This window comes from Anopheles gambiae, chromosome 2, assembly GCF_943734735.2.
Source record: "Anopheles gambiae chromosome 2, idAnoGambNW_F1_1, whole genome shotgun sequence".
In the NCBI taxonomy this organism is placed as follows: domain Eukaryota; kingdom Metazoa; phylum Arthropoda; class Insecta; order Diptera; family Culicidae; genus Anopheles; species Anopheles gambiae.
This window is the reverse complement of record NC_064601.1, coordinates 105,400,975-105,425,434: the sequence shown is the minus strand read 5'-3', so window position 1 is coordinate 105,425,434 and position 24,460 is coordinate 105,400,975. Positions and strand designations below refer to the sequence as shown.

At 47.5% G+C, this 24,460-nt stretch overlaps 1 protein-coding gene across 23 annotated transcripts in view; it reads right to left on the bottom strand.

Annotated features, from left to right (window-relative positions):
- LOC1277259 (trithorax group protein osa) overlaps positions 1-24,460 on the bottom strand; it is a 109,099-nt gene that overhangs the window by 19,529 nt on the left and 65,110 nt on the right. For 20 of the 23 annotated variants that reach the window (XM_061643205.1, XM_061643224.1, XM_061643225.1 and 17 more), the window contains one exon: positions 4,523-5,436. In XM_061643205.1, coding sequence (XP_061499189.1) covers positions 4,523-4,588 — 66 coding nt within the window. In that variant the 5' untranslated portion in view covers positions 4,589-5,436. The remainder of the gene's footprint in view (positions 1-4,522; positions 5,437-24,460) is intronic. The other 3 variants (XM_061643219.1, XM_061643223.1, XM_061643222.1) reach the window with 1 other exon arrangement.

Below are 24,460 nucleotides of genomic sequence, written 5' to 3'. Positions count from 1 at the left end.
TGCGCCACACTATAATGGGAAAGTAAACAATCTCTTCCGCTTGGTTCCCTTGCTTTTCCCACCAAACAACAGCACACAATTTTGCGTTTTGCGTTAATAATCTTCTGTGCCAGGGTGAAATATTTAACACTTTCGTACCGTTCCCTAATGGAAGAATGGAAGGAAAGGGCCCGTCGAGTCGATTTTTATTACCCACCCCCACCCCACCATCAATAATGCCCCAAAAATTTCCATTTTCACCCCGTGAAGTCATGAGCCAAACTCATAAACAAACTCACAAAAGCGGGAAAGTTGGTGCGAAAGAGAGCGAGAGAGCAACAGCCGGTGGAGTGTGGTGTGGTTTAAAGTTCCATTTATAACGTGTCGTTCATCGGTTGCGGATTGATTTTCAAACTCCGCTCACGCTGCTTTTCCTGCGTTGAATGCACAAACGGCGAAGCAGTGAAAACCGAATGGCTCCACACTTTTCCTATGGCTTCTGGCTTTGCTTAACAAGTAAAACACTCCTCGCCACGAACTCCCAAATTCGATACAAATGCTATGGCAAGGCAATGGAATGGCAACAAGGGAGGAAAGGGAGAAATACATTGAAGAAGCAACTGTAGCTCGGGTTTGGTGTGCCACCTATCCCCCCACCCACCCACAAACAGAAGTTGTGTTTTCGATCCTTTCAAACATCATAAAACAACGGTCATTAATTATTTTCAAACATAAATGTGCGGTGTTGTATATTTCAAGCGGAGGTCAACCCGTTTGTAACACACCGAGGCAATTTGTTTATTTACATATGCCCGTAAGCGTAACCTAACACGCTTCTCCTCCCACATTTTCTCTGGGGGGGGGGGGATTGATTCTAGTGTGAGGTTGTTTCCATTTTCCGGGAAAACGGGCGCTAGCATTGCGGACACCAAAGAGGATACACCGAGCCGCAACAGGCAGAGGGGGGAGGAGAAAGAGGGATGATCATGAATCAAAACTCAGCAAAAGTAAAACAACAATTACTGTTCAAACCCCAACTGGTACGGATTAAACAGAGTATAAATAATAAAAAACGGACCAACACGGGCACGTTAAACGATTGTGCTGAGTGAAACATAAGCTTATTCACACTTTACACATCACATACACAAACACGCGTGGTGATTCTCTAAAAGTGCACAAAAGCACAACGTCAAAAAACAGTCCAGATTAATATCGGTGATATAGAGGGTTTTTTTTCTCTGTGAGTGAGTGTTTTAATGGAATTTGTAAATTGTGGGGGAAAAAATGACCTAATTCCCCGAAAATAGCAATCTCTTCATTGCATTTTAACATTCAGCGCTTTTTTGCTTCATTTTTTCTTGCAGCTTCAAATGGTGAATGAACATTTTGGAGCTTTCTGTTTGTTTGTTTGTTTGTTGGGGATTGACAAAACATTATGAAAGCACAATTATACCAGCAGAAGCTATTTTTACTTTTATACACTAAAAAAAAGGTAATTATCAGCAAAAAACGAAAATCACATGTTATTGAATTGAAAGCAGCCGAGCACTTGACACTGCGCCTTTTTTTTTGCTTACACACAATGTCAACCTCTTCTCCCCTTTTTGGAGTTGTTTGTTATTAACTTTTTTGTAACAATGACATAACGTTCGCCACGTGAGTTGAAGCAGTAAAACAAGCGTCATACGTTCGCAAAAGTGTTGAGGTAAAATAGTTTTTTACCCCAAAATATGCAACAGTTAACAGAGTTGGTTTTTGTTTGCAAGAACCATATGCTCCTCCAGGATGTTTACATCCGTGGGTCGGAGGCAAAAACAAAAAAAAGAAACACGATCGCATTACTCGGGTTGATGGCACTGGAGCAGTCATATTTTTGAACCCTTAAAAAAAAGAAACTTTTCAGTACGAACATATACAAAAACACATAAAAAACTACACCACAATGGCGGTCAGAGCGGAAAATTTGGCGAGTGCTAATAAAACACTCAACCATCACCACTGGTAGAGGGAAAAGCGATACCAGAGGTCTCTAGCGGCGTAGCGAAATTGTAAACTGCAACCTAACACCAGTGCCCCCACGAACAAAAACAGAAGGCGCGAGAAGCGGGGTAGCTTAGGGTTAGTAAATTATGACTTTTTATTGACCGTTAAACGTGTGAAACTGGGCATCGTTCTTTTTTTTGCGATCCCTTTTCTTGTACACAGCCACAAGCCGGGAGAGTTCTCTGGCCCCAGTCTTGTGTGTGAATGTGGGGGGCGGGCGTATTTGGAGCTCGTTTCCCGCGCGGCATGGGATAACAGCGCGAGACCAAACGAGGCCGCGGAATGGAGCAACAGCCAAGCCAAAAAGGCCCCCGTTGATGGTGGTGACCACCGCTTGGTTGGTGTGTGTGTGTGTGGCCATCCTGCACTACACTCTACTAGACCCGACTTCATGTGAGCTCGGTTGGTGGCTTTTTGCTTTGCTTCTTCTCGCCATCCAAACCAAGAACACAGGAAGGGGGGACACGTAAAAGAAACCTACACACGCAACAAGATAGAAGCATAAAACGGCAGCGGTAAGAGTGCACACAGCAACAAAAAAAAAGAAACAATAACAAAAACAATTTGTTTCGGAAACATTCTCCACCCTTTTTTTTACAACGGACACACCACACATAGCAACTCAACCTCAGTCGCAAGGATGGTCAGTCTCCAGAGCAAGAGAAGGTTTGGGCCCGATGTGGAACACAATACCAAAAAAAAAAACCCAAAAACCTGCCAATAAATGTCGGCCGGAAACGAAGCAAAACGCGAACCCCGCACACAAACCAACAACACACCCCCCGAAACTGATGCGATAAAATGAAAATCTTTTTCATCTGCCGCCGCCGCCGCCAGGCGGCTGCAACGACAAACATATACACACGGAAGGATGGCGGCGGCGCCGCCACAGAGAAATTGGTCACGCGGCAGCAGCGGCAGGGTTTGGCTTTGGCGAGTTTTATTTGAGATGAGTTCGACAAATAAGGTATTGCGCGGGGTTTGGTGGTGTGCGGGGGGAAGAGCTGTACACAGTGTGGTCAGTCAAAATGGTCATTTTTTATTGGCCAAAGGAAGCCACCGCAGTCTCTATTTCTCTGCCCGGCTCCGTGTGTGTGCTTGCGCTTGCTGCTTACGAGATGAATTATGGATTCCGGGGAATTGTTGGGATCGCTTGGGTCGGGGGGAGGGGGGGGGGGATTACGACATTCAAACTCGCAATAAAAATGATGAGAAAATTTGGAGAGAATACCGGGTACCGAAGGAACCGAATAACGATTTGATCGGGATATTATAACATCTCAAAGAGGGATTTGGGGTAGACAAAAACATAAAACTCCCAGTTGTAATATAGAAAATTGTATAAGAAATCGAAATTGCAAGAAAAGTGTAGAAACAAAAATTGAAGTAAATTACCCAAACTACAAACAAGAAAGGGTAAAACACAACAAAAAGCACCATAAAATAACAGCACTACGGGTTTTTAACGTACTCATAAAGCTGCGATCCTCAAATAAGGTTAGCAAATGGCGATTGTAAAAAGAAATTGCCTATGAATATTTATACCGACCAATCACACACACACGCACATGCACACACACGGACTCTGAACAAAAGAGTGTTTTTGCAGGACGACCATGCCAAAAAGGTACCCGCGCAGTGATCCATCCATAAAACCATAAACCTATCTCCCGAGCAAGAAAGCTGAACAAGAAAGAGTGTGAGATTTAAAAAAAAACAGCTCGCAACACCATAAAACAAATACCAAGATGTACCCAACAGATAAACAACACTCACAAAGAGATAGAGAGAAGAGATTAAACAAAAAAAAAGAAAACCAAGAAAAGACACACATACGCTTCAAGTTGTACAACAAAACGAACTATAAAACGGGTGAAACTGTTCAGCTAAACAGATAGTAAAGATAATAAAGTTGGCAAGGCAACAAAAATATCAAAACGAACACCGACGGCAAAGATGAAAAAGCAATAAACAAAAAAAAAAAACATCACAAAATGTCATAAAGCAAATTAAGTTTTTGCTATTAAAGAAAAACAACATGATTACCCTCCGATCAAAACACTCATCATATAAAATAGGCATTTCATAACGGAGCGCGAAAACAAAAAAAACGAGTTTAGAGATTCGTTGCACTCTGCCGAGGGCATGAATTCGTCTTTCAAATAAAATCATCTCTTCCCGGACCGATTGATCCTTCCTCTCGCTTTAAAAACTGTCCAAAACTCTGACTTTCTGACTGATTTATGATCCGGTTCCCGTTTTGGTGGAGAGTTGTGCCGGAAGATTACAGCCAACCCCGAACACGCTAGCGACGGTGGTCCAATACACCACACACAAGGACGGATTTTATGAGCCTGTGGGGTACAACAACAACAACACCATCTCCTCCCGGGTCCATCGCACGAGATGGGTGAGGTTCTTTCCCCCCCCCCCCCCTCCCACGGGGTGGTGCGATCTCGCTTCTCACTCGTTCTGCCGTGCTCTCTGAAATACGTACATAGATATCGTTTACCTGATGGCCGGGACCCACTCTGATTTCTCCTTCGGTTGGCGGTGTGGCCATATTACCCCGAAATGACGACGGCGGCGATGAATCGAGCGGGGATCACGCGCGACGACCACCACAACGGCGGTGGCGGCGGCGGCGGCACCGGCTGGACGGCGAGGGATGGCGATCTCCTCCCGCCGGGCGAGACGACGGTGCAGGGACGGCGGCGCGGCGTTCAGCGATCGTGGACGACGACGTGCCGCCGGTGCTGTTGGTGCTGCTGCTGCTGCTGCTGCTCGTCCTTGCTGCTGCTGCTGCTGCTGCGCCACCACGCTCTGCATTCAACGGGCCGCAGGGAAGGATGGTGGGGGGGAAGGTGGGGCGTTATGGCTGGTGATTTGTTCCGGCACTCGTGCACTCGGGGGTAGATGGAGGGAAGGAAAGCAAAGGGTCCGCGCGCCTCGTCTCGTGCTAATCAAACCGGATTCGGGAAAGGGAGGATATATGCTGTTGCGTACTGTTACTGATGCTTCTGCTGTCTCGGTATGAGAGAGAGAGTGTGTGTCTGTGTGTGTTAGCGTTTCTCGTTAGCACGTCTTCGTAATTAGCACACAAACGTTAGAGTTATCCGTGCCCCTTTTTCGCTTCACAACCCCTGCTCTACTGCTGCTTCTTCTTCTTAAAGTCCACTAGCGGCCCGTGGTTCCTGCTGCTGCTGCTGCTGGTACTGCTGTCCCGGAAGCTGGCACCACAATCCGGCTGACGATGGGCCGCCACCGTGCTTGACGTTAACGCGGTCCGGGACCTTCCACCCATTAGTTGGCCTTGCCTTGTACACGCCCGTTACGTGCGCTTTGCGGCAGATATCGAAAACCAGGCCTGAAGTTTCCCGGTACCGAAGTCCTCTGGTCTCTCGCCGGTCTCTGTAGAAGCCAACGGGATGTGCGGGTGGGCGCGGGAGATAGGTAAGAAAACAGAAAGAGAAAGAGAGACAGAGAGCGTGTGAGTGATGGTGAAGTTAGTAACACGGGAATTTTAAGTAAACGATTAACAAAGATACATGAAATTGTCTTGCGCATAACACTTCAAACTAATTACGAAGATCTTCTGATCTCTGAATATCTCAAAAGCACCTCATCTTCAATCTTTTTGGGGTTCAGAATTAACTCAAGAATTTCAACGACCCCTAGGAATGACCTCAATTTGTTACAAAATAACACGAACAAAAAAACCTCTTCTCGAAACATCCTCATATATTTCACTCCCTTCCTTCCTCAGAGGAACTACCCGGTCGGCCATTACACACAGTTACATCAATCAATTGCGCGTGTTCGAAACGTGACATTAATGTGCAGTCGGAGTACCCATTTGTGCACACTCCTGCCGCTTACAGTGAGGGATTGTCGTCTAGAGGTAACCCAACCTCCCATAAGGGTCACCTCTCGAGCGTAGAGGGAAAAAAGCAGTGGCATATCCGATTAAAATGATTCTCATTCCGTGGGTATTACATGACCGACGACAACCCTTCTTACTTACAATATATTCTCTCCCCAGTTGAGCTTGAGAACTCGAATCGAAGACTGAGGGGAGGACAGCAAGCGAACGTGTGCGTCCAACTAACTCGACCGTGTAACGCGCCCGGGGGGAGGCGGAGAGAAAGATCGATGAGGTTAGTTTTACACACGAAATAGGGATCTTCTTTTCCACCAGGAGGGCATAACCAATTCGCCTTCGTTTGCATGCACATGCTCTATTTATACTAGAACACGAGAGAGCGTTGCTATACGCGTCACGGAAAGCGCGGAGGCCTTTTGCGCTGAAATTTACGCTCGCTTTCCGTTGGACAAACAAATACACACAGGCACAAGAGAGACACATGCACGCCGCTGTGAAAAAACAAACCACCATAAACGGGTGCTGCTATTTATTGGGGCCTGCTGCTGCGAAAGGTCCAAGACGGGCGTGACAGGAGCATATACGTCTCCCCCATATTTGACACGATAAAAAAGTTGTAAATATTGTACAATTAATTTCATGAAACATCATCAACCTTCCTGTACGATCTTATGATGCTTTTTTGGGTTGAGAGACAAGAAGAGCACTCCGAGGGTGGGTTTTGCACAGATATCCGATCTCTAACGAACCGCAAAACCGGCTGTACAGACCCACCACTCATACCGCATTCTCTCCTCCTTGGCGCAAGCTTATGAGAGAGCAAATAAGTAAGCAGAGGCACAAATTTGCGCCGAGATTAAGTGCGAAGGCAACAGGCAAAATTTATCACTCACGTGTGTGTATGTGCTCAGCCCTAGTCATCGTCGGCAAAACACGCGAATGGGCGCGTTTGCATGGCAGGTTGCAATTTATATCATTTTTATTTATACACACACACACGCAGTCAAACAGAGATGCAAGTGCACGGAACGGAGATGCAGAAATAACTCTGCGGTGCATACGCTGGAGACTGAGGACCGATCCTCCGATCGGACGGACGGGGGAAGAGGCAAAAGGTGAAGTAAATGTGTGGCCGAGGCGTGTAAAGAGGCCCTTTCATGGAAGGTTCCTCTCCTCTCCCTATGCCACATAATTACCGTTAATGTCTTTTGCCATTTTAAGTGCGCCGTCCGCCAAAAAGGAACGACCATCTCCCCCCCACACGGCTGGGACACGCTCAGAACCGGTCCGGGGTCCGATAACGACGGCTGAAAGGTGATGATGATGCAGCTGTAACTGCTGGCTGCTGTTGCTGCCACTGCCACTGCCACTGCTGCTACTACTGGTGACATTTCACGTCCCACTAACGTACCAAATGATGTCGGGACCGAGCACACGCGGCGGTTACGATGAGGTGACGATCGATGTATACATCTTCATTAGCTTCTTTTGCGCCGTAGGACCGTACGACGACGCCACCTCGCCCCGGTAAAGGTCTTTTTTTTTTTGGAGAACGATAAAGCAGAGTGGAAAATTCACATCGGTACTACCTGCAAGCTTGTGGCAGGAAAGGGAATTGGAGAAAGACGATGACGAGATGGAGCATGTTAGCAACTTCCTCGTCGCAATGAGGCATGGAAACCTCTAGCATTGGTGCCTACCTGCCACTCGCTCATCAAACGGTGCAGCGGTGGAGTGGTAAAAGTTAATTCTAATGATGACTTCTCCACACCAGCAGCTTGATTGTAAGTCACCTCTCATCACCGTAAAGTATTGTGGTGTGCCACACTAATGAAGTGTCTATAGTTTTCCTTGCAGTGTTTTTGACGCCTCCGCAGCAAAGCCCGCGCGACCATCGAGAACATGGTTGCGCGGAAAACGGTGTAGTCACAGTTGCTGTAGTCTCGAATGTCTCGTTTTTCCCGCGACCTACATTCTCTGCCACGGTAAGTGCTAAATCGGTTCCTTGTTCCCTGGTAAAGTTTACGAGATTGTCTCTAATGATGGTGTCGTTCCTGTTGCAGCCCGAACAACACATTATGATACTGATGTAGAAGTAAAACGATTCATTATAATAGAGCCTCACACCTCACAGCTTTCTCAAAGAAGCAACGACACTTCTTCACTTTGACAACTAAGCGATGCAACGTCATTCGTAGCATCATTGCGAACCCGCCGAGAAAGGAGAGCTCGTGTGACGTGCGAAATGACCTCTGCTAAAAAGGGGTAAACGATGTGCAAAATTCATCTCCACATCATCACACCGCGAGATACGCACTAGCCTTCTCCACTTAGTAATGCCATGCAGGTGGCTAGCTGTCCGCGATCCTCCAAGCGCAAGAATGGCACAAGAAACAGGGGATGAAGGCGGTGCTTGTAACGGTGATTGTTGGTCACTTTGTCTTTGCGCCACAAACGCGTGGAGCGAAATGAAGAATGAGAATGGGAGACCCACATTCCGCACAGCATATTAACGGCTTGTTTCAAAGCGGTCTCCGACCCAGAGCCACTTGGAGGTGTGTGTGTGTGTATGCAAGGTTCGCGCTACTGTCGTGTGGTGGGCCTGGTGCCGTTTTGCTGTTTTTTGTATATGGCTGGAATGGAGCGTTGTTTGCAGCCACTTTGCTTTTTACACGTTTTGCTCGGTTGACTGACTGACTGACTGACTGCCTAACTAACTGACTAACTGACTGACTGACTGGCTTACTGATTGACTAGCTGACAGAAGGGTCTAGTAGCATGAGAAGTAAGAAACACAGCAGCTCCAGAGCTCTTCATCGTCTTCGCTTCGTTCCTCTCCACAGGGAATGTGTTAAGTGAACCACAAAAGTGCACCAATCTGGCAAGAAAAAAAACCTCCACCACGAACAGAGAACAAGCTGCAACCGTTTCAAAAGCCCCATGCACACACACCACACACAAACATGCGTGGTGATGAAGTGACGTACAAATGAGCCTTCGATTACATCCTTCACACGTCGCGGCGTTCCACAACTTGGCGGAATTTCTGTTTTCCAATGTGAGACCTACATGAAATCGATTTTTTCCCTTGGGTTAGCCAACGTTGGCAAGTGAACAGTAGCAACTGGGTCGAGGATTAGGTCAACGAGTAAGTTGCCCGTCATGGGATGCCTATTGGAGTACGAGTTCCATACACAGTTGCGGTTCAAATTGTACAGAAAATGGAACGAATTCTTGGCATAGCGAGTTCGTGAAGCAATGAAATGTTATGAGTAATGGATTGGATTTTAGATAACTCTGTACTGAAGCATTTCAAATTGAATGTTTGCAAGATATTGCTAAACAAAATTGAATTCCATGCTTCAGTGTTCAGTGCTTCATTTTCCAATTTCTGGACAATCCCAACAAAATACGGAATTGCTGTTCAAACTTTCCCATTTACCCAACACCATCCTAACAACCTTCCCGGTACGACGACCGGACGTTCCAAGCAGGAAAATAAATGCCCAACACAAAAGCGAGGATGAAAAAGATAGATCAACACTATTAGTCGCGCTTTGGTTGCGACTTTCTGCCGACTTAATAACAACTTCGCAAAGCAGCATAGCCGACCTGCCAGAGCGACTAATTTAGCATCACACCACCGCCACCAGCCAAGTACGCGCCATCATCAGCACCTAACCACCATACACCCAAATGCTTCTATGCGATCCCCCCGCACCCAATCATACCCATACCCAATCATGTCATGTTCTACACCACCGACGAACGAGTTTTCGCTCGTGCGTTGTGTGCACACACACACACGCTCCAAGCTCACCCCGCCAGCCCTTTAATTCAAGGAATTTGTTTCGAAAACGCCAAGCTGACGACGGACGGCAGCAGCAGCAGCCCGTCGACAATAACGTTTCTCGCTTGTCATTCTCGGCAAGATGAAGGGAAGAAATTCCCATAACGCAGCGCCCCGTCCTTCCTTTGGCCAGCTTTCCCCCCTCCCATGTGGTGACTGTAACGAGGAGGGGGTAGAGGGTATGTAATTTATTACACGCCGCAATTGACGTTGAAAAATCTTAATTACCCAAAGAAAACAAACGCATCTTTGGCTCGGCTTGTAAGCTGCGTGGAATGCATTTCTGTCTCTTCTTCATTCCCCCCGGAGCTGAAGGGTGACTATTCCCCTATCTCTTTCATTCTCCTGGTCAGAATTTATTGCCCCTTTTTGTGTCTTTCTTAACGGAGTGTGTTTCATGCACGCACAGGCACAGGCGGCACATGGCCAAATTAGTGATGAATTGGAACACGGTAGAGCAGGAGTCGTGCGCAGAATAGCAAGTAGGCAGAACCAACCAGCCAGAGAGTACACCACACACACACACATCATCTCCCGGGGATGACAGGCGCTCATACGCCACAGTGTCGTCGCAACAAAACCAACCAACTTGTCAACGAAGCAACGTGGACTAACAACACCTTACACAAGGGTGCAGAGACCACCACCGCCACCACACCACTTCACGGATAGTAATCCTGATGTTTCGGTTGTCATCAACCACAAATTGTGTGTCGCTCTGTGTGTGGCCGGGGGATTCAACGAACCAAGCGAAATACGGACGGGGAGAAGAAAATTAAACCCCTGGCCAACGCTAATGAACCAAACTTGCCGAAAATGTCGTCCAACCTTCGGGGAATTGTAGAGCGAACGGTTACGGCTCCCCACAAACCGGGGGGAAGAGTCGTATCACGGAGATGAAATTGTTCAAGCGTGAAATTTACCACGGAATGTTGAGCCGAGATATTGAGCCAGCAAAGAGAGATGTGATATTGTTGCTCCGAATACTGCGCGCCAACAATTTGCTACGATAGAAGATATCCCGAGAGCGGGGGGCATCGCAGCAAGTCTTCTTGAAACACCACCTTCTACCCCGGGGTGCTCCATTTAATGATCCAATTCTGGATATCAGCGCGCCCGTTTGCAAGGTTACAGGAAGCAACGATGAACCATCGGCAACACAAGAATTAAGAGAGGAAACGAACGCCAGAGTTCCTTCCCTTGTGTTCGAAATGCCGGTGTTGTAGTAATAGCGTGCGCCCACGAAGCTAACCGAGTACATAAATCTTTACACCGAGTCTACCACCCTCTTCTGCACGCACACGTGCAGTCGTTGTGGTCAGTGAATTTTCATTACATTGTAGGCCACCTTGCTCCGGTCCAAATTTAAGCCAGCGCAGCAGCAGCAGCATCTGTGCCCTTTTGCGGAAGTGTATAATCTCCTTTGCACTCTCCGTTGGCCGTTTGTAAAGCTATCCAACCAATAGGGGGAAGACTAAGTAGTAGCAACCAACGAATCCCTACCGTACCGTAATGATACTAGCCGGTGGACCGAGCGAAATGGGAAGCAGCGGCACAACATTAGGATCTATAAATTTTGCTCCCACTTTGTGGCGTTGGGGCTGATTTCGCGAGCACAACCGCTGGAAGTTTGGATCCGATAGGGCAGAATTATCCCCAAAAACCCGAATGATTTAGAAGGTCAGCGCGTGGTGGGTTCAAAGCGCTACGATTAAGCTGTTTGGCCCTCCGTCTTCGCTGTAACTCGAGGCTCCGAGGGTGGTGACTTTTTCGGTAGAAGACTTTTAGGGTGGTATGTTCAATTAACGGCTCTCTTGTTGCCCGAAACCATATTTCACCTCATACCAAAACTGTGCAGCAGCAGTGGTGGCGCTTTTTGTTCAGTTCCGCGCTCGCGCAACGGTTTCCAAATGAAGTAGATCCAATTTCAGGAAATCGTTCCTTCCGGTTCAGGATATAAATCTCTGAAGATTGGTAGCAGCGTTTAAAGGGGCCTTGTGAGGCGTAATGCACCTATAACACTGTCCCTTGATGACAGGCACGTCGGTGCATAGTGAAACGATGCACTCCATAAGGTCTCGAGCCCCGTATTAAGGCAGCAGCTGGGAAGGAACGTGATGAACATGACGACAACACACACGAAGACGCATATCTCGCATCCTTCATAACTCTTACATTTCGCTGCGGTACGTAATCTTCCCTCTCCTCACTATCATCTGCGCCTTATTAGCACTTCACGCTGTACGAGCGAACGTGAACAACGTTTTCGAAGCACCAACATTGTACATGAGAGCAGGGAGATGGATCACTACCGGAGATATGTCTCGGTAGGAGAGATGTGGCAGCAACACTCCACTGCCAGTGTAGAAAGCAGACCATGGAAAAAGCCGCGGTCACGTTCGGGGGATGGTGCAGATGATGATCATGCGGTATTGGATGATGATCCTTGAGCCAGGCCAAAGGTGGAATGAGAAACCGAAGACAGAGAGAAAGAGGCGAAAACTCAAAGGCGAACGAGCAAAAATAAAGAACCGCCACCGACCGGGGAGGTACAACGACGGACGTGAACTTAGGGTCTTCTTCCACCGTCGTCCAATCTGCAGACTAATTTTAACGAACCAGACATGCGAGAACCCCGCCGTGTGGAGCGATGGGTGGGGTTTTTTGTATCGTTTTCTTCGCTTACCGAGTTACCTCCAGCTGCTGCTGCTACTGATCTTCACAGTAGCGCGCAAAGCGCAGGGTGAGTTAGTTCCCGCGAAAAGGGGGGCAAACAAAACTGAACTCTCGGGACTCATGCTAAAAAGATGGACCACCACACAACAATCTTCTGCAATTTTGAAAGTGAAAGAGATCCGTTCCGTCGAATCGTTTGCCGCTACTGATACACACATACACACAGGCACACACTAATCGGTTGCGACTAGGTGTGAAAAAGCGATTGGATGCGGGCGAATGGTAACGGTGGTGGTAAGGGGCTCAGTTTTCCACGCGTTCAGACATCGCGTCAACAAGCCATGCTGCTGCGGGCTTGTGTTGCGCAAAAACGGTTTTGCCCCTTCGGTCGCCGCTCGTTATTGATTATGCAGCTAATTTGTTGAAAATGCACCCAACCGTCACAAACACGCACGCCGCCCATCGTTCTCCTGGTCGATGTCGTCGGGCAATGGTGGTAGTAGGCACCACACCATGATCTCTTGGCTGCGCGTAAAACGATGCGCGTTGTTTCTTGAATGCGCGCGGCGGCGCTCCACGCTTAAGCATCAATTCAATCTTGCCATTTTCATCGCCTGCTAAAGAAAGAGAGGAAGTGGAGGATACGCTTTGTTGGGCCCAGTTGGCAAGCTTCACAACAATACAAACGATGATGGCGAACGGGCAAATATTTCTATTGAATTGTCACCCTCCAGGTATCGTTGACGATCGTTGAGTGAACATTTCAAAATAATAGTTTGCCTAATTTTTTAACTACGCAGTAAAACCAATCAATCATCCTTTCTACCAGACGATGACTCTGCTGGGAGTTGCGTTGGCTGTGAAAGAGTTCATTTTGTGCCAATACAACAAGTCAACCGTATGGGAATGTCAAACAACACACCTTCAAAAACCCTAACTACACGCTCTTTTACTCCCCCCACTCGATGGTTAAAAGCTTACAAGTTCGAATTAAGAAACACTTGTTTTTACCAGCATCCATCAACACACGGCGTGAAAATTGGAGGCAATTAGGAAGGGGGTGGGAAAACATTTTGCTAATTTGTGCAAAGGCGCTAACAGAAACGATACCTCTCTCCACGCCAATGTCGCGGTTATAAGGTGTGTGCGAGGCACACGCACAACACCGGCAGCAAGTGTCACTTAACAAGTTGGTCCCGCGACAACTCCTCCCTCCCCAATCTCAATGTAAATTTAATCATCTGCAAACTGTTCTACACTTGTTTATGGGGCTAAGTTCTGTATGAATGTTAACTCACCAGCTAGTGTAACTAACAACCTGCGACACATGTGCCGCGACTTTGAAGGGGGGCTTTTCTTTGTCGGTAGGTGCCACAGATGTTTTCTATTAACACACACGCTCTCTCTCTCTCTTTCTCTTATCACTTCGGGAATTCCCACCAACCAGCAATAATTCAGGCTACCTCAAGGTGGCGTTAAACACTCCCTATTGCGATCGAAAGGCACCAGCAGCAGCAGTTGGTGACATTTCACAACATCCCATCATAATGACGCTTATCCTAATTATAGGTAGCGCGCGCGATGGACGCATAGCTTCTTTTTTTTTCTTGCCGTCAAAAGCAGGAAAAAGAAACAACTAAATTACGCCCATGTCTTTAGTCCTTTACGATTCTTCTCCTCTCATGGGGACGGGCCCCACGTACACCGGGATACGACCGCCAGGGAGGCTCCTACTATTAAGATGTTGTTGCTGTGTTGGCGGGGGGACACGTCACGTCACGTCTCATCATTTCAGCAACTGCCAATGGCTACGATAATGGCGACGTTCACGACCGTTCCCGCGATCAACCGGGCGGCGACCCCCACCCCTTCTCGATGATGGCCGATGACCGGTGATCACATTTATAATCCCATCACTGCCCAAGAGTGTGCGCGCCACACATCCATGTCGCCCATATCATATCGGACGGCGCACACACGCGCGCGCAGCAAATAGATAGCGGCGGTGGATATCATTTCGAAATGTTCATATATCCTCCCTGAACACCCCTCCTCGTATGCCTGAGCGATTGTGTGTGTGTGCTTGTCCCGCCTCCCTTTCCGAATGGGGAGAGTTTGATGATCATTTACATAATTACCCGACAATCCGGGCGCGCCCATCAGAAATATCAGAAGAAGCGGTTGTGGTCGCGCTGGTTCAGATTTCCATTTGCACCTCGAGCGCGCGCGCGCGCTCGCTCGCCTGTCCGACTGCTTGACGGTCGATTTACCTTTCAGCATTCTTTTTGCTTCTTTCTCTTTACGCCCTATACTCGGGGTTCTTGTTCGGTTTTGCTTTGCAGTCTTTCTTCGCTGCACGGGACACAACGCGAGAATCCCCACCAAGGTACACGAAGGCGTAATTTGAAGGAAGACTACACCATCTAAGAAGCGAGAGGCAGAAGTTGCTAAACCAAAAAAAAAAGACTCCCCAGAGTCCGCTATTGAAACGGATGATTGCGAAAGAGGAAAAGGACCACAAACGCCCCAACAGTGTGAGCGCTCGAGTGGCCACTCAGCATTGCCGGTATGGCTTGAAACCTTTGGGGTCGGCTTCTTGTAGTGCGCTGTTTGCCGCCGTTTGCTCATCGCAAAAGCACCAAGATGAGGAGATGAACAACGGCGATCTAGAGCAGTGAAGGTGAGCGAATGTCTGCCCCGCTTGCGGCGTAGAGGGGGAAAGAAGGTGGTCGCTGTGCAGGGTCACAGGTTGGTTCTTTCGCTGTGCATAATTTCCATTCTTTCTGTGTTTAAGTGGAGCCGTTTTCTTCGGTTCTTTCGTTTCTCTGGGGATTTTGTTTTTTTTGCTGTTTTGGCTTCGGTTTTGTCTGTCTTGTTTTTGCGCCATCGTAATCCGACAGGCGTTCCCGCCCCGGGCGCTACTTATGCCGTTTGGTGGGTTTCAACAATCATGATCATGATCATGATGATGATGATGATGATGATGATGATGATAGTGCTCTCTAATTATCCACTAGCGGGTCGACCCCATTATCATCAGGCCGTTGCGCCCATGGTCGAGACACGGTCGAGTCTTTCCCGGCCCGTACTTTCATTCATTTTCCCGTTTTCATTTGCTGCGCCAGCTCCTACGTACAACACCTTTTTGTTCCGTGTTTTTTTTGCGCTTGTTTGCGTTTGTAATTGCACGGCATTAAAAGACCTTGGCAGGCAATCAGGAGAATAAAATACTGATATACGGGCAATAAGATGATAATGTCCTTCGACAGTTAAATGTTTATTGCATCCAGTGGTGCGCTCCACGCGGGCGAGAATTATGGCGGCAATTCAATGGTGCCCGGGGAGTAGATTAAATTTCAATTTGGAGCGCTCCTCCTTACCGGGGATTAGCGATAGCAACCGGGTGCTGCGTTGATGGTGTAGTGTCAAGCGTTCGGTTAGCTATCTCCGAGGGCATGCGTTCGAATCTTGTTGAACTTGAGAAAAACTATATATTGTTGTGAAGCTGGGATTTTTTCCAGTATCCCAGGAGTTATAGGTAAGGTATATCTAACAAAGAGTTGACTGGTGTAGAGGACGACGACTCCAGATATTTTGTTCCGGAGAAAAAACGAATAAGAATGCCTCAGCAAATCATTATCTAGTGCCTCTTTTTCATTATTCTTCAATATCCTTGTCTGAAAAGTTTGATGCTCAGTTGTTGAGAGACTTATGGACATTCTACTACTTACGAATGCACTATGTTTATAGATGAATTAAGACATCATTAAAAGATAATATCTTTTATTTGAGTTCAACAGATGTCCTTGAAAATCCAATTCCCCTTGCGGGGAGAGCAAGCTCCGCCACCGTTAAGAAGCGATCAATAAAAACCATAACTTTGAAATTCCAACATTCTCACGCCGGCACATTCTCGACGAAACATTTTCCAACAAATTGACCATACCTCCTCTCTCCTCCCTCTCCCTGGCCAGCAGTTCTAGCCGCTCTATTGGCTGCCACACATCGCTAAGGTTAATCGCTGCCGACTGCAAATTAACCCTTTTCTACCATTTGACATGGCTTATTGCTATAGAGCCGTAATAGCTTCAAAAGCATTCCACCGTCGCACACCGGGACGGGAAGAGGACCAACAACACGTTGAGCACAAAGAAGCCCGGAAAAGGTGGACGGTGGACGGTTAGTAAATCGCATTTCACACATAACCCGCGCGCAACGCTGGGAGCGCATGACAAACAAACAAACAACCGACGGCCTCTCCCTCCTCTCGAAACTGTGACCAACCCAGCCAACACTTTTCCTCCTGCGTCCTGAAATCGATCGCCAACCGACCCTGTGTTCGAACCAATCTGCTGATGATACGGGGACAGGGGGAAAAACGTATCATTCACCACTTAAATTCCCTTCATCCAATTACCCGGTTGGTGGTGACCGTTTCCGAAATGCCGCAAATGTTCACGCTTCGTTTCGTTCTCACCCGCGCGCTTACACACACACACACTCGAAAGGCCTTTCCGCTGGTTACTCTTTCCGTCACTAATCCTGTGCTTCACACCAATTTCCGATTGCCATTCGGTGGCGGGCGTGCGCCATTCTTCACCCCCCAAAATACCAACCCCCTTACTTAATGCTGTCTAATGCTACTTCTCTCTTGCTCGCAATCTCGCTCGCACGTTCCTTCCGCTTCATTCCACATTCCCAAAAAAGCGGAAGGAAGACGCGGTTGTTTCACTCCATTAGGCGGGTTTGTGTTCGCTTAACTAAAGAGGAGTAAACTAAAAAAAAAATAGCTACATCCGGTGCCCAATTTCGCGTGTCTCGGCCGTAGCGCTGCCACCACAGCACTTCAGATGTTCTCTCACTCTCGCTCTCTGTATCGTTAGAAAATACCATGACATATGGTCTGGTGTTGATGGACACGTGCACACATGTGCCCTTCGCTATGGTGCTGTGTTGTAGTTTATTAATAAAAATACACAACGCAACCTACAACTGTTTTGTCCGCAATTCGACACTCAATCACTGTCGCTTTACCATTCGTTGCCGTAGTCGTCGTCATCGTAGGCCGTCAAACATTTTCCCTCCGTCCGTCATATACTATTCAATCGGTTGCTCTCCCTCTCTCTCTCTCTTTTATGTGTATACATTTTCATCCATTTTCAAAAAGCAAAACCAACAAAAGCGGGCGTTCAAAACGATGTGATGACCGACGTTTCGGCGCAAACGGTTGGAAAAACCAATCTTCAAAAGCCGACACATAACGACACTGATATTGATTTGCTACGGCCACACGATCATCCGCCCCTCCTTCCCCCCCCCCCCCCACCCCGTGCTGGCAAGGGATGAGAAGGCACATACAGTATCGGACAGAAAGATAGGGCATTGGGTTTTTAACGCACCGTGCACCCGTTGGGCCAAGTTTATGTGTGGTTTGTATGTGTTTGTGTTTGTGTGTGTGTGTATGTGTGTGTATGTGTGTGTGTGTATGTGTGTGTGTGTGTATGTGTGTGTGCATGTGTGTGTGTGTGTGTGTGGATGTATGTTTGAATGTGTATTGATGTGTGTGTTTGTTTCACAAGTAGGTCGTTTCGGATAGATTTGTAAGTAGCTTTTTTGTGTTTTGGGTTAGGTTTTTGGTGTGATAAGCAGGACCACCGCCCTCGCGATCAGTGTGTTTTCGATATATTAACAATGTTACGGTCTTCTTTCGCCGTGGTCTTCTGAGGACGTCCGGTTGACTTGCGCGTTTCGGTTGTCCAAGCGCGTTTCAGTTGTCTAAGCACGTTTCGGTTGTCCGAAGCGCGTTTGCCACAAAAGTGCGCGATCGTTCCATTACGAACTCGATCCTTTTGCGCTTAATGCCAGCAGCAGCCATTCGCTTTTACATATGGCGCTGATAATCGGTACAACGTTTACCTCGACCCATTGTTACTAACATTGCTTGCTTGGACCGTCAAGAACGCGCTGGTTAAAAACTTGGACACGGCTGATCCCGTGCTCTGCCTGCGTTCTACTTCTATACGCGATGAATTACATCGTTGTCGAGCAGCGAAAACATCGCATGGATAAAAACTATCAACGAGTACGCGAGTAAGCGTCTTCCCTTCAAAATCGAGAACAGAATACTGCCGCGCTCATGAAACAAAACGCCCATTGAAAAGAACAACTGCGCGCCAGCTCAATGCACGCACAAAGTTTACCATTCGCACACAACGTGCAACGCAGAGATGCACGAAGGCCTTTCAATGGCGTGCACTGGAGAAACACCTGTGAGAGAATGCCGAGTTCATTGATATTGTGCGTGTGTCCATTTCGCACCGGTGTCGCATTCACATTCATGAAACAGCACACCTGCGTTTTCGTCCGAGGAACAAGGGCTGCTGTCGATGCAAACTTTAGTTTTTATCCAAGTGTAAACGCACAATGTTTCACATGATAACACACATAATAAGAATAATTTCAACGCAATATGACATCATGGCAAGCTATGTTTTTCAGACACAAACCCGCGCACTTGCAAATACACATTAAAAAGCACACTCTCTTTCTACTACTACACACACACACACATGCACACACACACATACACACACACACACTCACACACACACACACACATACACACACACACACACACACATACACACATACACACACACAAACACAAGTAACGTGGTAAAACAAGTGCACGGTGCATTGAAAAAAAGGGTCCTATCTTAATGTCCGTTACTGTACACACACACACACACACTAGAGATTCACCGGCAGATTATTTTCCACTGGCGACGAATTTGAGCATCATTCGACAGGAGGATAAGCAGCATATCATATTTGCTTTTATTATTTTTTCTTCACTCCGCTAGAAGCTACTACCGCAAAACCACACACTACCGACGAGAGAGAGAGAGAGAGAGAGAGAGAGAGAGAGACACAGATAAGCCGCCGCCATCTACAGCACATTCTGAGGACTGTCTCCCTCCATTCTAGCGGCTAGGAAAAACGATAAAATATGATACAGACAACACTGCGCCCTCGCCAACATTACTCCCTTCCCCACCATGTCGGTTGTCGTCCTCGTGGCCATAGGGATAAAATTATTGCTCGATAAAGCATGGCAATACCGAAGTACACAGGCAAGCGAGCGTGCGCGCGCGTGCGAGAGATATGGATAGATATATCATCATCATAATGGAGTGAAAACGTCGAACCTTCAAGCGAGGGCACTTGTGAAAAAATAACGAGACACCCATCCCAGGGGCAGCCACCATTGTGTGTGTGTGTGCGCTCCTGCCCGATTATGATACCTTTTCCTTTGCTCGATGGTCGGTTGTGTGCAGCATGAACAGAATGTATCCGAGCAAAATGGCTTGCGAAAAGTGAACCTAGAGAGCGTCGCGTGGTGGTGGAAAAACAAGGATGCCGCCGCTAAAGCGTCCAAGTCGAGTACGCGAAAAAGACAATCTTTCCTTTCACCTGCTGGAAGCAAGCGAGAAAGAGAGCTAACGCACAGGGGAAAAAGGGATAACGGATTTTCCAACACAGTGTGAGAGAGAGAGAGAGAGCGCGGGATAAAGAGACAGGACGTTTCGGAGCAGCCAAAGCAGACCGAGCGTATGTAGCAAGCTTTTAACAAGGATGCGAAACAGTTTTCCCTACAAACGCAGAACAAAGAAAACAGAGCGAGAGCGACTGATGGTGGAAAATCGGTAAATAGGAAAAGGATAGCAGACGCTTATCGATCCAAATAGAACGCAGAGAGAGAGAGAGCGAGAGAGAAAGTGCGGGAGTGTAAGAGAAATTGTATCCGAAATACATCCCCGCCATGAATAAAGGAATTTGCTGTGTGCGCACCCCGCTTTGCCACACAACACATCCGTTGCTGATTTTATTTTGGATTGCTACCGCAACATACACGCGCGCGCTCGTGCCATCGGAAGTTGAGGTTTAATGCTTTGGTATGAAATCGGATTGACAAACAAACGTGTCGCGACAAAAAAACACACACACCAAAAAAAAGCACAGATCATCATCGTTGATGGTTCAATTGCTCTCGCGACAGGCTCATAAAACGTTGATTGCCGCGTGTCGCCTGAAGGGTAGAGAATGATGATGATGCAGCGCCATTTCAACCCCATCCTCGAGTCGAGTCACAGAAGATACACACGCGAAAGATTCCGGAGTAAATGAATGGCAAATGAAAACAGATTGCGGTGTGTGGGGGAGGCGGCCACGATGTATCATCATCGGCTTATGTATGTTATAAGCCGAGGTTCGCCGCATGTTTTGGAGCATGTTGCCTTGTGTGCATGGCGGCGGCAGCAACCCTCCAAGGCTACTACAATCTGTAAAGGGATGGGGGGAGGTACAGCCGGAGAGTGGGGCTGCCGAATGCAAATGCAACCATTCGAATTAAATTCCCCGTAAACGAATGGAATGAAATTGAATAAATTCACTTGTTGTTTGCGGGCGGACACCGACCATGTGCACTTGGATCGGGTATAGCAGAGTTGGTAGCAGGCACTAGTAGATTGGCAAACAGTCCAATGCCCAAATGTGAACTATCATCCCCCGTTTTGCCCATCCACATGCTGGGGGTGCGCACTTTTTTACCAACCGGATCAAACTGCAGCAGCTCGAACAACAACAAAAAATGGTTGGAATTTTACTCAACGGGGCCAACCCGCCACTCGCTTTCCCAACCCCTGGAACTGCATATTGATTATGCCATCTTTTTTGTGTTTTACCTCACATTGCTGGGTGCGTTTTTTTGTCGGCAGCCTGGGGGGTCGACATTGGTTGCAAAAGTTTCGTTAATAAACAAAAAAAAAAAAGGCAGCCAAACGTCAAAACGCTGCTGCGCTGCCTGGGGCGGCGATCGAGTGGATGGAATTTTCATTCGTACACACAAAAAAAAAAAACCCTTTCCCATTTATCCTGCAAATCCTCCCAACCTTCTTTACACACACTGTGGAAGAGAAAGAGTGTGCGTCATGGTAAAACACATTCCATATATATTCTCCAATCAAGCTCCGCATAACGCCCTTTCCTCGGCCGATTTTGGTTTGGCACAGCGTACGGCCAGTAAAACACGGCCCTGCAACCTTTTTTTTGCTCTATGTTCCCCAGGCTTTGCAAAACTGTTTGATCCTGGCTGGTCGTATGGTATGGAGGTATATTTTTTCCCCCTTTTTTGCACCAATTTCAATATACACTCTCTTTCGCGCTCTCTCTCTCTGTCGCCTGTACAAACGCAAAATTTCAAGGGTAGAAAAAAGGAGCCAGTAGTGCCGGCAGCCTGGACGTTTCAGTCGGTTTGGTCTGTCAAATAAAATTATTCGATTCGTTCCACGTCGTAACCACACGGTGTGTGCCCGACTGCTGCTGCCGCTGCTACTGGTATGTGTGTCTACGTAGTTGAATTCAGTAGCCGAGTGGTGGAAAAACTGGCCAATATTGGCACCGACACACTCCCTCCTTCTCTACTGGAAAAGGTTAAAATTGTTTTGAGACCAAACGGCGGCGGCGAGAGGTGGTTGAAAATCAACTTCCAAACCGAGTTGCTTCGGGGCGAAAAATCCCGGGGCATATCATGCACCACCACCCCCCTCTTGCTTTTCCTTTTTCCGTGCAAAAACTCAGCAAACAGGATCGAAGCACAGACAGATAGACGCACAACGAGAGCAGAAAAGAGCGGTGGAACGAATGCCGGGGCAGGCTGCAGCACACAGTCAGCAAGTTTTGACAATTTTATTAAATGACACGATGAATTTGGCACATTTGGCACTTCATAGCAAAACGAAGGGAAGCAGCTTCACACTAAAAGGACGTACACAGAAAAGGAGAGAAAAAATGCGGCATGGGAAAGTATTTGATGGTCACCTCCATACCTTTCTCCACCACCTTCATCACACTGTGTGTTGTGTGGTAGAGGAATGTCCTTGTGTAGGTGCTTCACATAATGGTTCTACTAGTAGGCGAGAAGGCAATTCAATTTTCCAACCCTCTCTATGACGCTCTCTATGTGTATGTGTCTGTGTGTGTCGTAACGATATTATTTTGTACAAATTAAATTAGCTTCACCGGAGCAACAATAACTGGACGACAGGCGCATACACCCACTTTTGTCCTTCTGTTGTTTGCCCTCCGATTGCATCCTGCCACATGCAGTCAATTCCAGGATCATCTCCCCATGTGGGGGGGGGGGGGTGAAAAGTGTGATATCAATTTGCTTGCTATTGCGTGTTGCAGTTCATGAGCACACACGGGGACGCAGCAGAGCAAAAAGGAAAATTAATGACTGTTAAATTATTGATCACGGTCGGGTGGCGGTATCAAAACGAGTAGTGCGCGGGTTATTTTTGTTTGTAGTTGAACCTTCGGTTCGCCTGTTTGTGGCGCGCGTTCGACGTTAAAAATCAGATTTCTTTGAACACACGCACACGCACACAAACAAAAACACGATCAAAGGGTTGTTGCGGTGCGCATACACAATGCATCACGGGGCCCTTTTCCTCTGCTCATGTTCATTTGAAGCTCACAGCTCCAATGAGCACGGAGGGATCATCACGGAGGGATGAGAGGCAAATAGACGTTAGGAACTCCTGTATCCTGTATGATGTTCCATTTTGCTGCTATAGTGCACGCACGTGTAAGTTTCGAGCGAGCATAAAAAGGGTAGAACAAAAAAAAACTTTTGCCTTCTCCATCGAAAATCATTCTACCATGATCTTTCTTTTGCTCGGTGCGACCCCCGTATGTTCGGGATGTGACGACACACACACACGCACACAGAGCCAATCCCGACAGTATGTGGATGGATATGAATATTCGATTTAGGGCACACAGTACATCCAAAACTTTACCCGAAAGGGGAGTTTGATGATGGGGGTTTTGTGTGTGTTTTTTGCCGAATCAAAGTTTTTATGCGCTTTGTTAGCAAAAGAACCATTTTGGGAACCCTCTTTCCGAGGGTGAAGGGGTGAAGGAAGAACACAGCTGGCCATGTCACATATGTCTTTCGTATGCGTTAGCATGCCTTTGCTCCAACACAAGCCCGCTTTATGGGCAAATCGTACTGTGGGTGGGAAGTTTGAAGTATGCTAACAGGATCCATTTCGAATCATTTCCGCATCATCACACTTCTGGAAGATTTGTTTTGGAACGCGTCTATATGTGAGCGACACTGAACGGGGCCAATTCAAACTACACCAGGAATAGTAGTTCCCGAAAGATGTGATTTTCATGTTGCCTTTCTTTCAGACTGCTCATTCCCAACCACAGATTTTCCGATGTGAGGTCAGTTTGAGCTTCCACCATGTTCACTTTGCCGAACACAAATCCAATTCAGTTCAGGTCTGCCCCACCTTACGTGTCCAACAGGCCAATAGTAAACTATTATTCAATCGATTGAGATACACACACACACACACACACACATCCCATCTGGTTGGAAAAGACTTTATTTCCCTTGAGCACTCTGTTTCTATGTCTCTTGGGAACGATCCCCAGTGTCTGCGTTCGTTCAAGAGCACTCGATTGCCCCTATACCGTATAAGCAAGGGCACCGTACTCAACCTGCCAGGGTACGCCTGCTGTCGATAACAATTTATGTTCATCACCAAATCACCTTGGCAAACCAGAGCTGAAAACGAGCGGTGAGTGTGTGAGTAGAAGAAACATAAAAAAGAAACTCTCGCTTCAACAGTCACATTGGACTAACCAACGGCGTCCGGAAGTGTATCATAGAACACAGCATGATGTTGGTCCTCCTCTGGTGCTGTCCCCCAATGTTTGAGCATTCCACGGGTAAGCTGCCAGAGCATTTTTCAACCCAGTCGTTGATGTCGACAGGGCAACAAACCAACAGCGAGAAAGAAACGGAATGTCACCACAACGACAGCACGATAAAATCTCACTTCTTCCTTAACTCACGTCAGGTCGTCCTCCGGCCACCGTTCGTAGCCGTTCTGCCGAAAGCGAAACCATTGCCAACTGCAATTTCTCCAAAACTACGCCCGGCAACACGG